Below are 24,497 nucleotides of genomic sequence, written 5' to 3'. Positions count from 1 at the left end.
ATAACACACCTATTGGCCAGCAGGGCCATTGTCTGCTTCAGATTTTTTTTTTTTTGCTAAGTATGGAAAACAGGACCAAAAAATATAAAAAGCTTAATTGCTTCATGATCAACACACTACACTGGAAATGTTCTCACTCATCTGGTAAGAAGATATGTGTATGTGTATACATACACACACACACACACCAATGTTCATCAAAGCATCACTTCTTAGAAAGAAACAGTTAAGAAGTGCCCTCACTGGGCAAGAAAACAGATAAATAATGATATATCCACACAAAGAATGAACCAGATCAGAGGTCAGCAAACTTTCTGTAAATAGTAAATATTCACCATTTCCTGTAAAATATTTTCCATAGACAGTAAATATTATGGGCTTTCTGGGCTATCCAGTCTCTAGTGCAACTACTCAACTCTGCTGTTTTGGTGTGAATGCAGCCCTAGTTTAGGCACAAAAAGTGGTGGCTGGCTAGATTAGGCCCATGGACCATACTTTGTCAGCCTCTAAACTTGAGCTGCATTTATCAGTGTGGAAACATGTCAAACAATGATGAGCAAACAAAATGCAAATTTCAAAACAAGATCCGTAGTGTGGTTCATTTATACAAAATTTAAAAATCTGAAAGTGATACTTTATAATCATTAGAGATAAGCATGTATTAGTAAATGTACAAAATTTATATTTACTCAACTTATGAACTCTCAATTTATGACAGAGCAATGTAGAGGAATCAATGGTAATTTTTTCATTTTTCTTTAAAAATTAAATATCCAAAGCAAATAAGGCATAATACCAATATCTGATAAACTTGGGTGTCAGATACTAAGATAATTATCATATTATGCCCTGTCTTAATATTATATTTGATGGGCACCTGGGTGGCTCAGTGGGTTAAAGCCTCTGCCTTCAGCTCAGGTCATGATCTCAGGGTCCTGGGATCGAGCCCCGCATCGGGCTTTCTGCTAAGCAGGGAGCCTGTTTCCCCTGTCTCTCTGCCTGCCTCTCTACTTGTGATCTCTCTCTCTCTGTCAGATAAATAAATAAAATCTTTAAATATATATATATGTATATAATATTTAAAATATATTGTGAATTTTTTTATTGTTTAATAGAAGCAGGCATTTTCTTTTATTTTGAAGAGATAAGACTTAAAAATCAAGTTAAATGTGTTTTTGCTCTGCATTAACATAATACAGCAGCTAAAATGGACTGGGTCGAAAACCTGCTGCATTATAAATGACCTGATGATGTAAAAATAGGCACTCTATCCTTGAGAAACAAAGGAAAACCAGACTATAAAATGATCCAGAAAATTTTATATATATGTGTATATATATATATGTGTGTGTATACATATATATATATATATATATATATTATTTTAATTAAACTTTACACCACACATGGGGCTTGAACTCACAACCCTAAGATCAAGAGTTGCATGCTCTATTGACTGAGCCAGGCAGGTGCCCCCAAATTTTTGTTTTTAAAACAGCATTTAGGGGCATCTGGGTGGCTCAGTGGGTTAAGCCTTGGGCTCAGGTCATGATCTCAGGGTCCTGGCATCCAGCCCCACATCGGGCTCTCTGCTCAGCGGGGAGCCTGCTTTCCCTCTCTTTCTGCCTGCCTCTCTGCCTACTTGTAATCTCTGTCAAATAAATATATAAAATCTTAAAAAAAAAATAAAACAGCATTTACTGATTTCTTAATTGCCAATGTAACTCATGCTATATGTGAGGGCAGGAAAGGAGCCTGAGAAAATAAAGAAAAGCATAGAGAAAAAAAGTAACCCATGACTTATCTTCACACCCAGCTATAACTAATACCATTCTGATATGGGTCCCCCTCCAGGATTTGTAACATGCATTTTCTTCTTTACAAAAATGGTACACCAGGTATACAGATTGTTTTGTAGACAGCTTATTTAAACAGCTTTTCATTAGAATATTTATTGATTTACGCACCTCTCTTTTCCTGGATTTATCTCAAAAGAATTCACATGCTAGACAGAGTTGGCTCCTGACATCTTGGTTTAAAAGACTTTGATCTGAGTTTCCAACTATGTAGAGAAGGGCATTTCACCTCCATGTGTCATCTAGACCAAATCAAAGGCCCCTAAAGCGCTCACTGAGCCACCCTTCAGAGCTACCTGTTCTAAGCCATTTACAAAAGCCGTAAGGCTAGCTATCTCTGCAGACCAGGATGATCTTATGAGAAATAAAACATACAAAGCAGTGACTTGTTTGTTCTCAAAACATCTCTGAAGGTTATAAACAATGGCCAGCTTCACGTCACAAATAGAGCAGCTGCTGTTATGGAGATTAATAAGTAACTTGCTCCAATAACTTGCTTCTACCCTGCAGCAGAACCTTCATCCCTCAAGCGAGATTTACTGAAACTCGGTCTTCCATTAGTGCTGAGTGCTGGCCGAATGCTTGGTTCCACCTGTTATATATACTACCAGCACACAACTCAGCACTGACCGTATGTAGAACTCGGGGCTTACCATGCAGTTGAAAAGAATCCTGTTTATGATCTCATGCTTCCTACAGGAAAAAATGGACTTTCCTCAATTTTGCATCTCCACACCAACCTCCTCTTTTAATTCTGAACCTGCCTGTTGAACTACTTTAAACATGCACCGAATCACCCTTCTTGATAGCCAAGGAGCTTTACTGTTAGGAGAATGGAGAGAAGAAGGAGTGTCGGAATGACACCTGCTCTGCCATACCTCACCACAACCATGAAAAGCCATTCTTCCAGGCTACAGGGAAAAGTGGGGGCTGCTACTGAGCTACTCAGGTGGGAGCCTGCAGAGTCTAGTGGCCGGGAGTCCACTGGGCCCACTCTGAAGTTTTTCCTTTCTCTGCTACTTGTTGCTATGTCTCTTTCTCCTTCTGTCCCTACACCAGCTGTGTCTCTTGTATCTTGAGTTCCGGTACCTCTGAAAGAAGGCTCCATCCATATCTCAGAAGCCAGGCCATCTTAAGTTCCACTGACCAGCCAACAAGCAAATAGTCAAGGGTCAGAACTGTTCTCCTGCACAACTCACTGTGCTCATGGTGGACAGTGGGAAGGGCCAGGAAGTACAGAGATGGCCAAATGTAAAGAAGTGCACAGGGCCACTTTTGTCAGCAAAGAACACAAGCGAGCAAGCTTCTGAGAGCTGGCCTAGCTCTTAAATCTGTGGGCATTTCCAACTGAACACGTGCAAAATGGAACCCATCCTATTAATCTCAAACCAACTTCTAAGGTCTGCATTTTCACGAGGGCATCACCAGCATCCAGGTTCTTCAAGCACATAACCTGGGGTTCTCCCTCATTCACAAATATCCTTGCCACACCATAAAGTGGCTGTCTACTATCCTCTATTCTTCATTCTCATTGTCACCCTAGAGAAGACCCTATGCTTTTCTGGCTCACCAGGTTTCACCACTTCTTGCCTTTCTTATTCCAACCCAACCAACTTACTGTTTCTAGACTAGACCTGTAAACAGCTTTCAGAGCTACCACTCCGTGCTTGAAAGTACAGTCTAGTCTTCCTACCCCTCCTGAGCAAAAATATGTCCAAAGCCCTAACCCATGCAGTCAACCCACCAGAAGGCCTAGGCCTGCTTACCTAGATGCACCACGTTTGATCCCTTATTATAGATGGACTCACTCTGCCCCAAACACAGAAACCATTCTGCTTTCTATAGACCTGTACTTATGCCACTTCTTCCGTCTGAGAGCCTTCATGATCCTCCCAGGGCACTACTTGTCAAAATTCCATCATTCTCCAAGGTGGATTCTGTTCCTTTGACTTTCCCAAATTCCCCAGCTAGACGAGCTCTCTCCCTTGGCTCCACAGCACTTCATTTAAACTTCTAGAACTTCTCATTCAGTGCTGTCCAATAGAGATCTATGGTGAACTGCATTCTTAACTTTATATTCTCTAGTAGCACAATGAAATTGAAAAGAAACTGGTGAAATTAATTTTAATAATATTTTATTTAACTTAGTGTGTCCAAAATATTAACATTTCAATACATAATATAAAAACAGATATTTGTTCATATTAAATACTCAACATCTACGTATTTTATACTAGGTGTCCATTTGGACTATCTACAACTAAAGTGCTCAAGCAGCTGCTTTATTGGATAGCGCATGGCTAGCTCTTTCAAGCCCCAAATTGGGAGGCTTGCTTTACTCCCACTCCCATATGCCCATTTAAACTTTATTTCCTTTAAAATTTTACTTATTTATTTGACAGAGAGAGAGAGAGAGTGAGCGCAACTAGGGGGAACAGCAGGCAGAGGGAGAGGGAGAAGCAGGCTCTCCAAGGAGCAGGGAGCCCGATGCAGGGCTCAATCCCAGGACCCTGAGATCATGACCTGAGCCAAAGGCAAAGGCTTAACCCACTGAGCCACCCAGGCACTCCTCCCATTTAAACTTTAATTCTTGAGGCTAAGGATTATTCCTTATACAGGTATTCCCCTAGAGCAGGAGTCTGAAAACAATAGCCCATGGGTCAAATTGGGCTGCCCACCTCTTTTTGTAAATACAGTTGCATTTGAAGATAGCTTCGCTTCTTTATTTACATTTGCCTATGCTGATTTCACATGACATGGCAAAGCTGAGTAGTTACAAGTGGGACCATAAGGCCCACAAAGCTTAAAATATTTATTATCTGTTCTTTACAGAAATGGTTTGCTGATCCCTTTCCTAGAGCAGTGATTTCCAAAGTGTGGTCAATGGGCCAGCGCTGGTCAGCAAACTATTATCAGTCCAAGATAAGAAGAAGCTTGCATCAGAATATAAATAATTTTCTTTTGTAACGGGACTTTCTTTATGAAGAAAATAGTATATTAGTTAACAGTCTGGCACTATCCCCTTATCTCACCACAACCATTTTAATTGACTTTATTGTACCTTTTGCCATATAATTTAAAAACGTTTATAAGCAAAGACAATCTTTTTTTTAATTGCTTCTGAGTCCCCCAGCTGGGTTAAGGCAGTCTAATTCATGCCGTGCATATTATCTTTCTATTTTCTTACAGGATATGGCTTTGGTTTTATATTTATGCATTTACACCAACTAGAAGTTTTAATATTATTTACGTAAGGGCTCCAGCTTTACTTTCTTCTGTATATCCATCCTCTCACTGTGATGAATGTTCTTTTTCATATAGTAAACCCTTTGCACTAGAATTTATTTTTGGATTTGCTATTGTTCCACTAACCTATTTGTCTATTTCTAAGTCAATATGAGATTGAATCAATTAGTGACTTCCTAGCTATATTAGTTATTTATTACCACAAATATAGAGGTGTCAAACAGCATACAATTATTACCTCATGGTTTCTGCAGTGTCAGGAGTCTGGGCACAGCTTAACTGGGTCTTCTGTTTCAGAGTCTCACAAAGCTTCCAAGGGGTCAGGTGGCTGTAGTTTTATCCAAGGACTACATGGGGAAGGATCTGCTTCCAAGATCACTTGATCATTGGTGTCATTCTGTTGCTTGCAGGCTGTCAAACTGGGGGCCTCAGTTTCTTGCAGCCAGAGCTGCCCTTAGTCCCTTGCCATGTGGCCCGCTCCGTAGGGCAGATCACAATATGGAAGCTTACTTCTTCGAAGCCAGCCAGGGAAGGAGTCTCTCAGGAAGGCAGACATTACAGTCGTATCTGATGTAATCGTGAACATGTATTCACATGTGTCTGAACAGCTTTGTTGTACTCAATTAGAAGCAAGTCATAGGTCCTGCTCAGACCCAAGCGGACGAGGTTACACAAGAGCATGAATACCAGGAAGTGGGGGTCATGGCAGCCATCGCGTGGTCTGTCTGCCACAAGAGCACATTCTGATAACTGGTGGGGCACGTACTTCCTCCCCCCCCCCAATTTCTCTGGATTTTTCAGGCATTTGTTCTTCTATAAAAAACATTATTATTTTACCAAGTATCACCCCACCCCTCAAAAAACATCCCGTCGGGATTCTATATGGAATGGCACTAAACACATTTTTAGAAAATCTGGTATTTTTATGATATAAAATCTCCCCCATTCAAGTATACATTGTCCTTTAATCTGGTTAGATCTTATTTTATGACCTTCAATAAAACTTTCGTTTTCTTCATATAAGAGGCTTATCTTTCTTGTTAACATTTTTCTAAAGTAGTTATGGTATCTGTTGCTACTAAGAATGGAATTTTTCCTCTCTCTCCTTTTCTAAGACTTGTGCTAAAATAATGAAAAGCAAGTAATTTTTCTATTTTTATCTTGTATCCAATTGGCCATTTTACCAAATTCTTTTAGTAGGTTTTTTGTTTGTTTTGTTTTTATTTTTTGTTTTTTATCTAGAATCTATTGGGTTTCTTAGTATACAACAATTGTATCCATGAAAAGATCCAACATAAAGGGTGTTTTTTTTCTTTTATTACATTGGCTAGATAAACCAAAATCATAAATAATCATGGTAAAAAAGAATCCTTGTCTAGTCCCCAACTGACTCAAATGTTTTTAATATTTTATTATTTTTAAAACAAATATTTACTGTTGGTTTTAACATTTGTTGAATGGAAATCATCTCTTCTAATAAAAGAATAATGGTAGATACTCTACGCTCAAGGAAGTGGCGCATAACTCCCCACTCCACAAGTGTGAGCTAGGCATAGTGACTTTCTTCCAAAGAGTACAGTATGGAAAGGCGGAAAGAGACTAATTTTATTATCTCAGCCAGGTAATCAAGGTCAGTATCAACAGCAATAAGTCATCTTGATAGTATGTACCCTTCATATGATGTCATGAAAATGGCACTTAACCTGTGTGGTATTCTTTCCCAAAACACATAACCCTAGTAACCATGAGAAAAATAACAGACAAATCCCAAGAGAGGGCCACTGTACAAAGTATAGGACCCCTATTCTTCAAAATTGTCAGTCATCAAAAATAAGGAAAGTCTGAGAAACTGTCACAGCCAAAAGAAGTCTAAATGTAATACTACTAAATGTAATACAGTAGCCTAAATTGGATATTAGGTAAAAACTCAGACAAATCTGAATGAAGTGTGGACTTTAGTTCATCATGTATCAATCCTGTTTCACTAACTGTAACAAATGTATGATAGTAATATAAAATGTTAATAATGGGAAAAACTGGTTACATGGTATATGGAAACTATGTACTATCTCCACAATTTTTCTGTAAATTTAAAACTGTTCTAAAATTAAAAGTTTATTGAAATATAATAAGGCAAGTCATCGATACTCCATTTCATTTTAAGTGACAGATTTATATTTATTTTTATCCTACTTAATACTCTTATTTCAATGACAGAGCTAAACTCAGTGACCAAACTCATTATATCTTTGGTTCTTATTCAAACCCTTTTGCAATCCCAGCTCTCTTTTATAGCAAACTATAAAATCCAAAATGTTAAGCCTTGATTTTCAGAATAGAAAGTATTGTGATCAATTTACTCATTTAACAAATAGACATAATACCTCCCATGTGCAAAATATTAAGAAAAAAAGCAACACTCTACACCCTAAGAAATAATGTTGCCAAAACATGCATGTGTCACACTCTACGAAGCACTTGAATGTCATTTAACTTTCAAACACCTGACTAAGCGGGTAAGCATGGATCTCAATTCTGGAGAGGGAACAGAGGTTCAGAGACACTTAGGTGACTTGCCAAAGGTCACACAGCAAATGGCCCAAATCAAGACTTCACACAGGACTGATTTTGGATCCCCTACAAGAGAGGGCAATAGTTAAAAGAATACCAAGTGACTGATACAGTTTAGAATGTGAAACAGAAATCAAGTAAAGCGAGAAATCCTCAAAAGTTTCATCAGAAATAGAAAATGAACAGAAGAAGCGATGAGGAGGTGCAAGGAACATGTACCACACAGATCCCTATTATTGAGCTTTAGGTTCCTTTTCAATGCAATGCGGTCTACCTTTGGGAAGTCCTGGAACAATCCCCAGAAATCAGAAATTCTCAAGTAATTGTTGTGGAATGATTAGAACAATTAACTGACCCAGGAATTCTGTATATCACCACGATGAGGTTTGGAGAATGGGAACTGAAGTGCAGAAGCAACTTCATTTCACGGAGAAGCAAGAATTGGTTGTCTCAGGCAAGAATAAAAGTCTCTGTATTTCTGGGGAAAGGAAAATTGATTATTCAATAGGCATGATAACTAGTAAACCACCAGCACGCACTTTCAAACCTATTTGATCAATGGCAATTCACCTCAGTCTAATTGTCAATGACAACTCAACTTGCTTCGGGGAACATACTTCAGAAAGCCAATTACAATGACAGTCTCACAAATCCAAGGTCAACCAAGCAGCAGCAGACGCACTGCAGTGAACACACTTTTCAGAGTCAATCAACAACAGTCTCACCCAAATGGTTGTAAGGCCAAGGTCAACCACTCATGCCTCTGTAATCAAAGCAACCCCCAAACATGACCACACTTCCCAAAAAGATCAGAAATCTACTTTACTCATAAATTTCTCTCTCTCCTATTTTGCTTTTTGTTTTATATATCGGATAATAGTTGAATCTTTTGACAGAGGGCAAACCATGACTCTTCTTAACTTCTTTTAAGTGCAACCGTGAGCAGACATAGATTCACCCTGGAGAAAAGAAACTACACCAAACTCCAAGAGTTCAGTTGGAGACACTTACAAGAGACCAGTTCAGTGGGTAAGAAAAACACTAGATGGGCTACATCTTGCTTGTGGAATCTTCTCAAACTAGCTTTATGGTACCACAGATCACATCACAGGAAAGCATTCATATGGTAAGAATTTATTTAAAACAAACTGCTACACAGACCACAGAATCACAGCCCAGGAATCAGAATCACCTTGTGAATGGTTTTAAAAAAAATATGTACCCAGGCTATTCTCCAGATCAATTGAAATAAAAACTTCAGGAGATAGGACCACACATCTTTTAAAAGTCCCTTAGTGATTCTGATGAGTATGCCTATAGTTAGAAATGACTAGCAAGGTCTCCCACAAGTGACAAGGACAATTTGATTTACTAAGAGACATTGGAAACCTAGCTTCAGATTTGGAGCAAAGCAGAATAAATCAATAAGCCAACACTAGATACTCAGCAGCTAGATATCTATTGCCTAGCAATCTCCAGACCCAGGAGACTCAAGGTGAACCAGGCCTACTATGATATATTGAGTTCTCTTGGAATCAATGGTTCTCAGTCTTGCTTGAATAGCTGAAGCCCCTGGGAGATCATTTAAAAGACAGAAATGCTGGTACCCAACTCCAGACCAACTGATTCAGAATCTCTTAGAGTGGACCCTAAGCATGTATTTTAGGTCTCCTTAGGCAATCCTGCCAGGCACACAGGGCTGAGAATCACTAGACTGCTCAATTAGTACCTGTACCTGATCCATTCCATCTTCCAGTAAAAGGCACCTGGAGTTTCTCCTAAAAGAGATGGTGAAAACACCCCCTATGTCTTACAGAACACACTAAGAAAAATCTTCCACAATAGAACTGTGATTCTCGATTCTACCACCAAACCATATAACCTGCTTTTATGTTCAACTGATCAAATAATGAAAAGGGAAAACAAAGAAAAACCCTCTATCTTTTCCCCTTATGTCTTTTTCTTGATGAATATTGGAGCTCTATATAAAAGAGGCCAAAAATGTTGAGACAAGAATGAAAAGCCTTCTGTTGCAGCAAGAGGGAATAACGGCCAAAAAAGGAAATTTTTTAAAAATATTTATTTATTTTAGAGGTGAGGGGAGCATCTTAAGCTGACTCCATGCTGAGCAAGGAGCTTGGGTTGGGGCTCAATCTCAACCCCAAGATCATGACCTGAGCCAAAACCAAGAGTCAAACACTTAAGCGTCTGTGTCACCCAAGCACCCCTGCCCCCGAAAAGAAATTTAAGAGCAGTAATCCAACGATCTTCTTGCCATGAGGAGAGAACCCAAATCAGAGGCTGCTGTAATGGGAACAAGGAAGGAAAAGACATATGAATATATTTTAAAATGTGCTTCAGATTGGTTTAGCAGTGCATTAGTCACTCATGTCAAGGGTTTAATACATTTGAACAAAGAAACGTAGTCAGAGATGATTTTCAATTCTCAGCCCCTTCTGAGGTGCTTACTTCAAAGAGTATATAATGCTGAACAGTCAATGAATCATAAGTAACGTAGCTCATGGTAGGGTCAAATCAAGAACTCTAGCTACAATTAAAATTGAGGAAAGTATTTCATTCTAATTGGACAAAAATTCAGCTAGTTTCCAAGCAACTACTAAGTAGAGAAGACTTAATGTTCCCCAAATGCTATAAAAGGTAGTGCACATATCTTAACTACACATTGCATTGGGAAGTAAAGTTGATTAAGAAAAGACTGTTCAGATTACAATGTACGAGTCCTATAATAAACATGAAGGGTTATCATTGTAGAAACACAAAAAGAGCAGAGCAATAACCCGTTTAACATCCTACTTTGAACTCTGGTGCTTCCACATTAAATTAATATAGCAAGGTCTGAATTAGGTCAGAAGGCACATGGGCCTTCACCTGGTGGGAAGAAATTAGAAGAGCAAAAAAAGCAGCAGCAACCTTCAGAGCTTCATTCTCATTTATCCAACTCTGGTCCCTGATGGCCATGTGGCCTTAAAGAGGCTATGCCTTAGTTAGACTGTTCCAACCTAGAACACTCCCCTTGACATCCAAAAGCTTTTTAAAAATTGAAAAGTATACACCAATATCTATTACAACAACCCAACTATTGCCATTGTAGGTGCTCTAGTCAATCACTCACAAACAACTATGTATTTAATTAGTAGCATGCAATGAAGAGATACAAATATAAAGGACTTTCAGTTAAAGATGATGGATTGAACACATCCATTTACCTTGGCTATCTCCCAAAACTCCACTGAAATGACACTAAAAGGATCTTTAAAACCCACAATAACAGAATGGAAGAGGAGACATATGCAGTGACACTTTGGAAGCTGAGCCAGATCTTAAGGCAGCTATGAGAAAAGCCAAGAATGAAATATTTGCATGCAAGCACTCTCGAAAGGCAGCTTCATGCACACCTGGAACTGGGGATGGAAAAAAGACTAAAATAAGGAGGAGCTGGTAAAAAAAATATTTTTTTAGACAAGTAATTAGATCCCTTCCATCTTCTGTCTCTGGCCTTTCCCCATTCCAGCATAGGCTTGGATTTATTTTCTAGGGTGGAACTAAGAAACAAAAGCACAGTGGACATAGATTCTATAACTCAAATAGAAGCTTAATAAAGGTTTATATATTGCACGTGAAGACATCCAAATTCCTAAATGTTTTCATTCAAAGAGAGGATTAGAAGATGCTTTTGTAGGAAATCTGATCAGACCAAGGGAAAAGACTTAAAAATACTGACCTTGGTTCCAAAACTCAATTGTCAAGCCAAATTACCCAACTTAAATTCAACAAACTCCCACTTCATATACTAGGAGCTTCCAATCAGCCTTTTCATGCTCTACTCTTAAACAAGTACAGAACAAAGACCAAAAGTTGATCAGAAATTGGAAGTAATACTCCAGAAAACAGAGATGTTTGAAGGAAACAATACAGAAAAAGCAAACTTAAAAAAATCATTAATATTGCCAGATGGATTATAAAAAGAAATAACATTTTTGAAACAAGAGGCTAGGAAAAGGAATATCCAGATCTCAAGGAGGAGCTCCTAGAAATCAACATATGAAACAAATGACAAATGCAAGACCAGGCAAAATCAAGTGTGAGAGATGTCCCATAAAGTAGAGCCAAAAAGATGAAGAGGTAGGGGCACCTGGCTGGCTCAGTCGGTGGACCACATGATCCTTGATGTTGGGGTTGTGAGTCTGAGCCCCATGGTGGGTATAGAGATTACTTAAAAATAAAATTTTAAGTAAACGACAAAGAGGTAAAAAATAGGAAAGAAAATTAGAGAATCTAAGAGGTGAAATATTGAAAGGGAGAATAGGAAAAATGAAAGGAAAGTAATAAAAAAATTTTCAAGAAAACGTGCCCAAACTGAAAGACCTCAGTACCAGACTGAAAGGCTCTACAGGAAAGAAATACAAATAAACATATAACAAGACATATTCTGATGCAATTTCAGAGCACCAAAAACTAGAAAGAGTTTCCAAAAGCTTTCAGAGAAGGAAAAGCAGAATTTAAGTAGAATTAGAATAAGATTTGATTTCTCAGCAGTAACAAGAGCAAGAACACTGGGAGGAGGGGAGGAGACAGCAACATTTTGAGGGTAAATGATTTACAGCTAGAATTCTATACTCAGCCAAACTATCAAATTAAGTACAAGAGCAACATAAGATTTTCACACCTGCAAGACCTCAAAATATTAACCTACCATGCATCCTTTTCCAGTAAGTTACTAGAAGATTTGCTCCACCAAAATGAAAGAACAAACCAAGAAAGAGAAAAACAGGATATATAGGAAATTGAGGATCCAACATTAAAGGAGACCGGATTCCCCAGGATGATGGTAAAGGGAGATTAAAATGATGTTGGCTCTTTCAAAGGGCCAGGGAACACTAGTCTAAATTGAAGGTCAGAATGCTCTAGAAGAAAATGTCTCCAATGGGAACAGATAGGATTCATGAAGTGTTTGAATATACGAAATGAAGATACACAGCTCTTGGGGAAAGTGGGAGGATAAATTAGGGGCAACCATGGAAAAGGACATAAGCAAAGGATATAAAACGAGGCAATTTTTAACTCCAGGGAAAACAAAAAGCTGTGCAAGCAATCATAATATACACACTAAGTGGCTCAGCTGTGAGTAGGCTTACCTAGTGAGTAGGCTTATAGTAATGTAACCACTGGTGCTCTAACCAGAATGATACATGGTAATAATGATATATTGGGGTCTACCCCAATATGGAAAGGATGTGACAGAGCTAAATCTTCATCTTCCATAGGGGGAAGACAATATATAATACCTAATACCAAAAAGCTGAGAAGTAGTAGAATGAGGGCATTACTTAAAAATGAAGCAGCACCTAGCAAAAGTTGGTAAACATTCTATTGAGACACCTGGCATATAAAAACCATTTAATGAATGTTTACTGAGTTACCATGATATGTAAAATAGTTAGCCTAAGCTTTAGTATGTGCCAAGATTCAAACACTTGGTAAATGTTGGGGAATGCTCTTTAAGATATTTGTCTTCTCTATTTAACCCAAGGAACTAAACTTTCTGGATAACAAAAGAAAAAAGAAAAACATTTTGACTATTATTCTTTTAAATCCTCCCCAAGAAAGGCTGATGATGCTTACTAAATGAAAAAAAAAACAATCACTCATATTTTGCAATAAGAGAATTTGATAGCACTAGTGATGATCTAATTAGGTTCTTGGATATTCAAAGAAGAAATCAAAAATATGTTGGAATGAAGCAAAGGATATTTCTCTTCACACATTATTTAGTGGATTTAGATGCAATTAATTTAGAACTCACATGAGTGTCTAAAATGCATTACAAATTACAAATCAAAACAGAATTTACCTAATAAGTGGCATATTTATAAAGTTGTCCTGCTTGTTGTTGAAATAATTATATTTGTTGTGAAGAACAGATATTTTGCTTTGTATTAGGATAAAATAGATATCTTTTTTATTCAAGTTTAACAAATTAAATTCCAATTCCAGCTTTAGATTTTAGATAACTAAAAAGTCTGGCAAACTAGCTGATCATAAAAATATAGTAACTGAATTAGGATAAGCAATTCTTTATAAAGTCCTCTATCCCATGTTTGTATACACCAATGTCAGGAACACATATATTAGTCACTGCAAATAGACTGAAAAGAACACTTTTTAAAAGCCTCCCGATTAAGGTAAATTGAAATAAATAAATGAGCCCAAGAGTAGTCAATAAAATTTCCTTTATTCATTCATTCATTAGTAAATACTTCCTGGGTAAACCTATTAAGTGCCAGGCACTGTTTGCTAGTCTTTGAAGCATACGATAACTTACTCCTAGGTGTGTTTTTTTTTCTCCTCTTCTATAAATCTGAAAATGAAACACATAAATCAGGGAAAACAAAGGATCCATTTACCTAGCATTCAGGCAATGTCACGTACTGGAAGACAAATCATCTTATCCATTTAGACACTATTATATAAAGAACTACCTACCTTTCATCTTCAAAGAAGAATTACAGTACACCACAGAGATTGTTTTTCTTCTCACTTGGGATTGTGTTCAGTATTCTCTGGTATGGTGGTTGCAAACACCAGTAAACATCGTTTTTAAAACACTTAGTTTTGCATAAGACTATTTTTCTTCATAGGATTATGTCAAGTCTGATAGTGTAGACGTTGCTGGCACTGTTGACATAAGGAGCCAGAAAATCTTTGCTGTGAGGACCTGTCCTATGCTTTATAGGTCATTTAGCAGCACCTGTGGCCTCTACCACCTAGATGCCAATAGCACTCTATCCCCAGCTGGGACTCAAAAGGTCTCCAGACATCGCCAAATGTCAGGAGATGGGTGGGCAATAAGGTCACCTGTTGAGAACCACTGCTTTAGCTGAACACCTGGGAAGGGGAGAGTGATTGTAGACAGAAGAGGAGACCAGATAAAACAAAGGTCTATTCGCTAACATTAGGCTTCTGCTTTAGCCAACGCTCAGGTACATCCACCTCTTGATGTTACTGGTCTACCACCATTTTAAGCTCAAATGTCTTCTGGTCCTAAGTCTAAACTGAAGGAAGGGAAGAGAGGTAGTCCTGTTAAAACAATGCACGAAGAACGCAAAGGAAACAATTCTGTTTAATCTTCCCTCCATCTTCCACTTAAAATAACACCAAGGTCACCTTTTTTGTTAATTACCTAACCTAACCCCAGAAGTTTTGACAGATATTAGAGTACCTATGTGCCAGACATAGTTCTAGGTGCTAGAAAAAGATAAATTTCTCAACTGTATTTACTGAATTGATAAATCACTCTAATAAATGGCATTTTCTTCATGATCTTGGGTTTGGCAACAGATTCCTAGATATGACACTAAAAACATAAGCAACACAAGAAAAATAGGTAAACTGGACTTTATCAAAATAAACTTTTATACTTCAAAAGACAACATCAAGAAAGTGAAAAGGCAACACACAGGAGAAAATATTTGCAAATGATATATCCAATAAGAATCTTGAATCAAGAATATATAAAGGACACTTGCAACTCAATAATAAATAACCCAAGTAAAAAATGAGCAAAGGCTATCAATAGACATTTCTGCAAGAAAGATATACAAATGACCAAGAAGCACATAAAAAGATGCTCAACATCATTAATCACCAGGAAAATTCAACTCAAAACCACAATAAGACACCTATGCGGATGATCAGAATCACAGCCATATACTAACAAATGTTGGCAACAATGTGGGAAAATCAAAACCCCCATACACGGCTGGGTTGGGGGAGGTAATAAAAGATGGTGCAGTCACTATGGAAAACACTATGGCAGGTCTTCAAAAAATTAAACATAGAGTTAATATATGCCCCAGCAATTCCCTGCAAACTGAAAATACACTTTCACACAAGCACTTGTACACGAACATTTATAGCAGCATTATTCACAATATCCAAAAGGTAGGAACAACTCTAATGCCCATCAATGGACAAACAGATGAAGCAAATGTGATATAGTCATACAACAGAGTATTATTTGGCAATAAAAAGGAACATGGAGGGGTCTTGAAAATACTACATTAAGTGGAAGAAACCATTCACAAAAGACCACATACTACATGATTTATATGAAATGTCCAGAACAGGGAAATCTACAGAGACAGAAAGTAGATTAGTGATTGCTTAAGGAGAGGAGAGTGGGGTATGATAGCTAAATGGTATGGAGTTTCCTTTTTAGGTAATGAAAATGTTCTAAAATTGACGAGGGTGACGGTTGCACGTATATGTGAATATACTAAAAACCACTGAATAGTACATTCTTCAAAGTATGAATTATATGGTATATGAATTATATTTCAGTGAATTTGTTAAAAAAAAGAAAAAAAGCAACCAGCATTTAAAGTACAATAGAGGGGCGCCTGGGGGGCTCAGGTCTTGATCCCAGGATCCTGGGATGCAGCCCAGCCTCAGCCTGGGCGGGAGGGGGGAGGGTTTGCTCGGGCTTCCTGCTCAGCAGGAAGCCTGCTTCTCCCTGCTTGTGTTCCCTCTCTTGCTGTCTCTGTCAAATAAATAAATAAAATATTTTTTTTTAAAGTACAATGGAAAACAGGACATTTGGACAACACTTTATTAATGAGAATATCTTATTTTAAATACCCTCGAATCTGGAGAGATCTCATTCCTTTGGTTGTGAAATGATTATTGAATGCTAAACTGCTGAAAATGCTCCAGGTCAGCATTTTATTTAAATTAAAAAAAGCTTAGAACACAGGCATCAAGAACTTCAGAGGACATAAAATGCAGTGCTTGTTTAAGATGTATTAGGGGACATTAAGTAATTATATGCACCGGGTGGGGGCGGGAGGTAAGCAAGAAGAGCTAAAGAGATGAGATGAAAAGCCTCTGCCTGGAAGACTCCCTTCTTCACCAGCCTGCAGTGATGCTATAAGAACGACACTCCACATATACTGTAAATCTTATTTTTCAGGAAGCTAAAAATAATCACCCATATGATTTACTCCAGTAACAAATAGGAAGTCAAGTAAATACTAAAGTGCCACACAGAGATTTAAGGAAATAAATTTAAAAAAAACTCAACCAGTTCCCAAGAATGGCTACTGGAAAGTTTCGGCAAAAAATGTTCAACCTGTGTCGTTTTCAATCCAAATAAAGTCCGTTTCTGTGTCTGCCTTGGGTGATATACTCAATTAATCTAATCCTATCTCACTGCAGAGCTCTTGGAATATCTGGTCCCCAGAGCCGACAGTCCCCCGCGACCTGAAGAATCACCAACACCAGTGACAAGGAAATGCCAGCGGGGGGGGGGAGGGGGTGCGTGCATTAGAGATTTTTTTTTTCATCCTTAATCAATCTCAGCTCCTGTCTTGGTCATTACAAACAGCTGGTCATCATTTCAAACAGCCTAGTTCACCATCAACCCAGGTCTGGGTTCCTCACACAGTGCTGTGCTCGGTTTCAAGCCAAAATTAGGCCTCATTGAGCGGGGGGTGGGGGTGGGGGGGTGGCACAGACAAAAACAACCAAAGGAGGGATTCGCTTTTTCTACAGAGCCTCAGGTTTCAAAATGACTGCCTTGAAAGGTGAAATGACCCAAATTATTGTGTGTGTGGGGGGGGGGGGTGATAACAGACATTCTCCTGCAAGGTAGCTGTGGCTTGGTGTGGAAATGGGGAACTTGGGTAGGGGGTTTCTACATGGAAAGAGAAACAACAGGAAACGGTCTTTAGGTATCACCCATCCCTCCAAGTGAATCACTGCAGTGTCAGCCCTGCACTGATTCCACGAATTGCCAAACAGGATGAGGTAAGGCACAAGCCTTGCCCCCCCCTCCAGCTACCCCCGCGCGCAGAAGGGCGCATCCCTCCGCGAGGTGCACCGCGCAGCCCCCCGAGGCCTCAGCTGAGGGGTTGACGTCACCCTTCTGCATTGAGCTTCAAGGACTGGGAGCAGCACTGGTTAGATGGGGAGTAGAGTTGGGGCGCTATTGCTGTCACCAAGTGGCGGGGGTCTTCCCCCAGGACTCTGCGGATTGGGTTCGTGCAATAACAGAAAGACCAGATGAAGAGCCGAAGGATGGAGGGGAGTGGGAAACGGGTCATAAGACCCACCTCCTGGGTCCCCGGGGAAGCTCAAAGATGCCCTTAGTTTATGTAAGACCCTTTCCCTCCAGTGCGTCTCCGCGCGACGGCAGCTCCCTCTCCCCATCAGTGCGCTTGGGGGGCTCTGGTCGCCCTTGTCCAGCCAGGCAGGCAGGCAGGCAGGCACAGGGCTCCTGGCACCTCCCTCTCGCAGCCCCGCGGGGTTGGGAATAACCGGGAATCTGGGATCAAACCCAGTGCTCCCGCGCCCTTCTCCTAGCCGGGTTAGCTCCTAGAGGCACCGCGAACAGGCTGGTAAGGGAGGTCGGGGAGGGGTGTCCAGAGAGTGAAACAGAGGAATAAACCCGCAACTTTCCCTAGAGCCTGACCCTATCCCGCGAGCTTAAAAAAAATAAATCAGTGCATTAAAACAAATTTGGGAAAGGTCGACATCCTGCAGTCACCGCCACCACGCAGCCCCTTGCAGGCTGCACCGGGTGGGGTCTAGAGTCCGAGCAGCCCCAAGCTTGCACCCCGCCATCCTGCAGCTCCAGCCCAGCCCCCTGAGCCTATCTCCTTAAGGAGGGAACCGAGATGAGATTTTTGGTTTGGGTTTTTTGCCCCTTCTTCCTTTCTCCGAGCATCACCAAGGGACTGACGGCCGGAGGCCCGGCCACCCGCCCGGCGTGGCCACTCACCCAGAAGACGAAGGAGTAGATGATGAGGAGGGTTTTGAGACAGGTTATCACAGGTTTGGTCTCCATTCTCCTCGATGCCATACTACAGAGCTCCGGCGGCGGCGGCGGCGGCGGCGGGCGGCGGGCGGGCGCGCGGGAGGGGGGAGGAGGCGGGGCGGGGCGGGGCGGGAGCGCGTGCCGCGAGAGGCCCCGTGCGCGCGCAGACGAGGCGGTGCGCGTGCGTGAGCGCGCACTCGGCAGGGCCCCGATTTAAGGAGTCGGTAGGGCAGCGACTGCGCATGCTGAGAAGGCCGCCCGCGCCGGCACGCCCGCGCAGGCTCAGACCCCCAGGCCAAGAGCCCCGCAGGGCCGCGGGGAGGGAGTGGAAGAGCCTGGGGCGGGGTCGGAGGTCAGCTCAGCCTCTTCCAGGCGGCCCTTGGCACGTAAGTTTCTGCTTGATGCACAGTAGGGCTTTACATTTGCAGGGCTGTCTGCACCTGGCGACAGGAGCTTTAATTGGTATCCCCGAAAAGCAGTCACGTTTCTGCATTTAGGCGCCCCACCAGGCCTTCTCAGATGGAAGTGGCCCAGTAGTCGTGTCCTTGGAACCAGCCGGCCTTGTCTGTGCCAGGAACAGACTGTGACAGGTGGCCGGCGACACAGCTGGAGGGATGGTCAGGAACCTGGGAGCTCAGACACCCCAAACCCTGGCCACGGGAGGAACGCCATTTTTTAGAGGTCCTCACGTTTTGAAATGATGCCGAATGACCTGTTTTTGTATGAAGGTACCATTCTTTCTGCACGTAAAATGTTTAGCAGATAACAGAAAAAATGTTTAGATTGCCTGAGACCCATTTCTCCCAACCTAACAAGTTCAAACCACCTCACAGCCAGGAAAGAGCGAGCTGTATCGAGGCCAAAAAATAATGTTCAAAAACATTTCGGAAGTTCCTCAAGAAGCCAAACAGAGATACCATATGACCCAGCAATTCTCCTAGACGTACTCCCAAGAGATTTGAAAACATGTTCACACAAAAGCTTGTACAGGAATGTCCATAGCATTATTTATCATAGCCCAAAAGCAGGAACAACTTTAATGTTCATCAGTTATGCATGGATAAACCTAATGTAGTAAATCCCTACAATGGAAAATTATTTGGCCACAGAAAGGAATGAAGTATTTATACATGCTGCATGTATGAACCTTGAAAATCTGCTGAGTGAGTGAAGTGACCTAGACACAAAAGACCAGTGTTGAATGATCCATTTATAAGCAACGTCCAGAATAGAGAGATCCACAGAGACAGAAGTAGAGGTTACAGGGGAAGGGGTGGCAGGAATGACTGTTAGGAGTGACTGTTAATGAGTAGGGGGTTTCTTTTTGGAGTGAAAAAAATATTCTAGAATCTGATGTGGTAATGGTTGCACAGTTTTGTGAACCTACTAAAAACCACTGAATTGGACACTTCAGAAGGGCGGCTCTTATGACATGTGAATTATATCCCAATAAAAGAATAATGTACACTCCACCCAGATTTCCTGTGGCTGGTTTGTAGAGGAACACACAGTACAGATTCTCTGAGATATTTAGCTTGATTCCTGAGAGTTTCTGCTGTCAAAATAGCAACACTATCACAGGCTAACTCTATCGTGGATGATGTTAAGGACACCTTTTGTGAAAGAGTAAAAAAAAAAAAACAAAACAGCCAATAGTCTTGAGGAAAGCCTGCCAAAGGCAGCTGTTGCAGGAGTAATTATTACCTCCAATAAGTTGTATGTGGTCCCAGGTCAGTGAGGTCATTGTATAAACAGGACACAAACAGGAGGAAGAAGAGAACTTGCTTAAGGAAATGATCAGCCATAACAAAAGGTTATGTGGGCATAGAGGGGAGTGGAGAGGAATATGGGTGCAGGTGAAAAAAAGATTAAGAACGGATTGGCAAGATTTCTGTTTTAAAGGAAGTTCCCACACAATTATTCTCAACTCTGGTTATTCGTTTGGATCACCTGGAGAGTATATTAAAAAAAGCAAAAAACCATGACTGCCTGTGGCCAGTCTCAGGTAGCCAGAATCATTTGGTCTCAGCAGTTTCTAAGTTCTTTAGGTGGTCCAATAGGAATCAAGAGTTGAAGGATACTGTCCCTATTGCAGTGAGCTTAAACCCAACTTCAGAAAGGAGCTTTCTCCTATATTTTTCCAGTCCCCAGCAAGAAGCAGGAAAAGTATACTGAGCACTTCAAATCCAGTGGCTATGCTTAGCCTCAAGGTCTTGCCCATGCATAATTACCCCATAAAGGAGTCAGAAATCTCCATTTTCAAACTAACAAGGACACTGCTGAGTGTCATAGATAATTTTACGAGTTAACACATGATACTCACAGATGGTGCCCATCAGCTCAACTATTTCACAGTTTGGAGCTTCCTGGGGAATAAGTTTTAGGTCCAGATTCTTGAAAACTTGGCCTGTTCTAGCAAAATAGATTATTTAAATGTAAAGATAAATATGAATATTCAATAATGTAATTAATGGGTAAATTTACATAGCCCATTAAATCCTTGCTACTCAAATTGTGATCTGGGTAATTCCATGGGGTGACAAACCGTCCCAATTTTCCCAGGGATGAGGGGTTTCATTGCACTCTGGATTTTCATTGCTAAAGCCAAACCAAGTCCTTGACAAACCAGAACAAGTCCTTGAACCTGGCATCTACTGGGAGAGCTTGTTGAAAATGCAGAACCTCGGGCTCCTCTCCAAGCCCATGTTAACGAGATCCTTATGGGATTCAGATGCACAGTAATGTCTGTCAGTTTGTCATGGATTGAATTGTGTCCGCTCAAAAGATCTGTTGAAATCCTACCTTCAGTACCTCAGAATGTGACCCTACTTGGAAATAGGGTTGTCGCAGATGCAATTATTTAGGCTAAGATGAGGCCATACTGGAGGAGGTTGGGCCCTTAATCCAGTATGACTGATGTCCTTAAAAGAAGAAGAGACGGGAGGGATCCATGGGAAGACAGAGAGACACACAGGGGAAGGGCATGTGGCCAATCGGAATAACACAGCTGCAAGCAAGCTGAGGAACACCAAGGAGAGGAAGAGGCAAGAAATAATTCTCCCCAGTCTCAGAGGCACCATGGCCCTGCTGACGCTTTGATTTCAGACTTCTGGCCTCTGGAACTATGAGAGAATAAATTTCTGTCATGCAAGCCAGCCATTTTGTGGTACTTTGTTAGAGCGGCCACAGGCGACTAATAACATGCCTAAGAGTCACTGATGTCTGGTTGCTCAAAATATAAACACAGCGGCCATATCACCCAGCAATCCCACGGCCAGGTAGATACCCAAATGAATTACAAACCAGTATACAAACAAAAGCTTGTACATGAATGTCCACAGCAGCACTAGTCACAGAAGCTGAATGGTGGAAACAACCTCAGTATCTACCAGCTGATGAACAGATCAACAAAACATGGTCCCTCCATACAATGGAGTATTACCCAGTCATAAAAAGGAATATAGTGCCAACACATGCTACAACATGGGTGAATCTTGAACACATCCTGAGGGAAAGAAGCCAGACACACAGCCCACATACTGTATTACTACCTTTGTATGAACCATCCAGAACAGGCAAGTCCATAGAGACTGGAAGCAGATTAGTGGTTTCCTGGGGCAGCGGAGAGGGGTAATGGGAAATGACTGCTTGGTAATTCCCAGGGATTTCCCTCAAGGTGGTGAAAAATTTCTGGAGCTGGACAGTGGTGACAGTTGTACAACATTGTGAATGTACTTAATGCCACTGAATCGTACACTTGAAAATGGTTGAAATAGGAAACTTCATATTTTTTTAAAGATTTTATTTATTCATTTGACAGAGATCACAAGTAGGCAGAGAGAGAGGAGGAAGCGGACTCTCTGCTGAGCAGGGAGCCCGATGTGGAGCTCGATCCCAGGACTCTGGGATCATGACCTGAGCCGAAAGCAGAGGCTTTAACCCACTGAGCCACCCAGGTGCCCCGGAAACTTTGTATTTTATCACACAAATAACTTAACCACAGCAAATCCAAAGGCCCTGAGGCCTGAAGGAATGCTGCATTTGGGGAGCTGACAAAGTCAGCGAGGCTCAATAGCCGGGGCAAAGATGGTATGCAGGAGGCTAGAGGGAGGTCAGCCCATCCAGGTCCTATTAGATAATAATAAGAATTTTGGTATTTTGCTTAAAATAAGGGGGGCTTTTGATTTTTATTTGCCTTAAATTCAGTACTTCAAGGAGAACTGGAGTGCCACCAAAGCACCTGCCTGGTCCCTGCTACCATCACTCCTCAATCTGTTGTTCACACAGCCACCAGAGTGATCTTGTTCAAACACAAACCATGGCATGGCTCTCTCTTGCTTAAAACCCTCTCGTGGCTTCTCATCATTGCACAAAGAATCAAATTTCAACCCTCTACCCTGACTTAGCAAGCATCCAGGAGCTGGCTCCCCTGTCCTCTCCCATTATTCTCCCTTCACCCCTGTGCTTCAGCGGCTCTGGCCTTCTCTCTGTTCTTCAATCAGACTTTGTTCCACCTGAAAGCCTTCATGCTGGCTGGTCCTATCATTAGAATGCTTGCTCCCTTCCTTCCTGTCATTCAGATCTCAATATAGTCATCACCACCTCAGAAAGACCATTTCAGACGAAAATAGCCGTCTAGTCCAAAACAGCCAATATGGTCACTACATGCTCTAATTCCCTACGTTGCTCTTACCTACCATTTTCTTATTCGTGCTTTTGTTTTCTTGTCTACCTCTCCCACCAGGCTCCACGTGGTAGCTGTTTTTGTCTACTGTATTCACTGTTCTATCCCCCACCTAGATGCAGTAGCAAATCAGAAAATGTTGACCAAATGTATGGTACTTAGTAGTCACCCAGTAGATGACTGTTGACTGATCGAAGAAGGGTGGGATATTTGAAATGGAACATGAAGTATGAATAAGGTAATGGTGTAGTTTGGAGAAAGGAGAAGGGCATCGTTAGAGGCTAGGGCGCAGCCTGAACAAAAGCAGAATGCTTCCTCAGAAGAGTGGTGAGGTGCACCAGAGGCCCTAGAGTGGGAAAGGATGCAGAAATGCGGGGCTGTGATGGCCCTCTTTGCTCAGGCCAGGTAACGTTTTCTTGTGTAGGCCATAGAGAGCAGTGACGGGTTTTTCAGTAGGAGTGACGTGATCTGACTTGTGTTTCCTGGGAGGTAATTTTGGAGTTAGGAGGTAACTGCAGTCACCTGCCTGGGCATTGATGAGGGCTGGACCTCAGAAGTGGCAGTGAGGCTGGAGGAGTGGTGCATCTCAACTCCGGCTACATAAAAATCCACTAAAGAGCTCATGCGCTCACAGATGCCTGGACTCCTTCCCCCCAGAGATTCTGATTGACTCGGTCTGTGGTGAGGCCAGAGGAATCAGTATTTTTTAAAAGCTTCCAGATGCCCTAGCTGGATCAAAAGCCCCGGGGGCAGACAAAATAAATTGTTTTGAAATACAATAGACAAAATGCACCTGGGTGTCTCAGTCGGTGAAGTATCCAACTCTTAATTTCAGCTCAAGTCATGATCTCAGGGTCCTGAGATTGGGCCCTATGTCAGACTCCGAGCTGCGTGGGGAACCTGCCTAAGATTCTCTCCCTCTCTCTCTGCCCCTCCCCTGCCTAAAAAAATGGACCAGCCCTCAGGACTGCGTGGATTTGGGTAAGGAAGGAAAAGGAGGAAATGTATGACTTTTAGTTTGAGTAAACTTGGAGGGCAGCTTTGAAAATGCATAATCCCAAAATATGGTACATCCAAGCAAGGGATTGGCTTATAGTTATTACAGAGCATGTGTAGGAAGAACTTTTTGCTCACAAAAGGAAATTTTTATCTTTTTTTAAAGATTTTATTTATTTGTGAGAGAGTGTGCGTGAGCACGAGCAGGGGGAGGGGCAAGGGGAGAGGGAGAAGCAGATTCCCTGCTGAGCAGGGAGCTAGTTGGGGGGCTCGACTGCAGGACCCTGGGATCATGACCTGAGCTGAAGGG

At 41.3% G+C, this 24,497-nt stretch overlaps 1 protein-coding gene across 1 annotated transcript in view; it reads right to left on the bottom strand.

Annotated features, from left to right (window-relative positions):
• TSPAN7 (tetraspanin 7) overlaps positions 1 to 18,602 on the bottom strand; it is a 120,136-nt gene extending 101,534 nt beyond the window's left edge. The window contains exon 1 of the mRNA XM_032883151.1: positions 18,472 to 18,602. Within this exon, the coding sequence (XP_032739042.1) occupies positions 18,472 to 18,552 (81 nt within the window). The 5' untranslated portion in view covers positions 18,553 to 18,602. The remainder of the gene's footprint in view (positions 1 to 18,471) is intronic.
• Between the last annotated feature and the right edge of the window lie 5,895 nt (positions 18,603 to 24,497).

Source organism: Lontra canadensis, unplaced genomic scaffold (assembly GCF_010015895.1).
Source record: "Lontra canadensis isolate GAN:19392208 unplaced genomic scaffold, GSC_riverotter_1.0 scaffold86, whole genome shotgun sequence".
Lineage (NCBI taxonomy): Eukaryota > Metazoa > Chordata > Mammalia > Carnivora > Mustelidae > Lontra > Lontra canadensis.
This window is presented reverse-complemented; position numbering and strand designations above follow the sequence as displayed.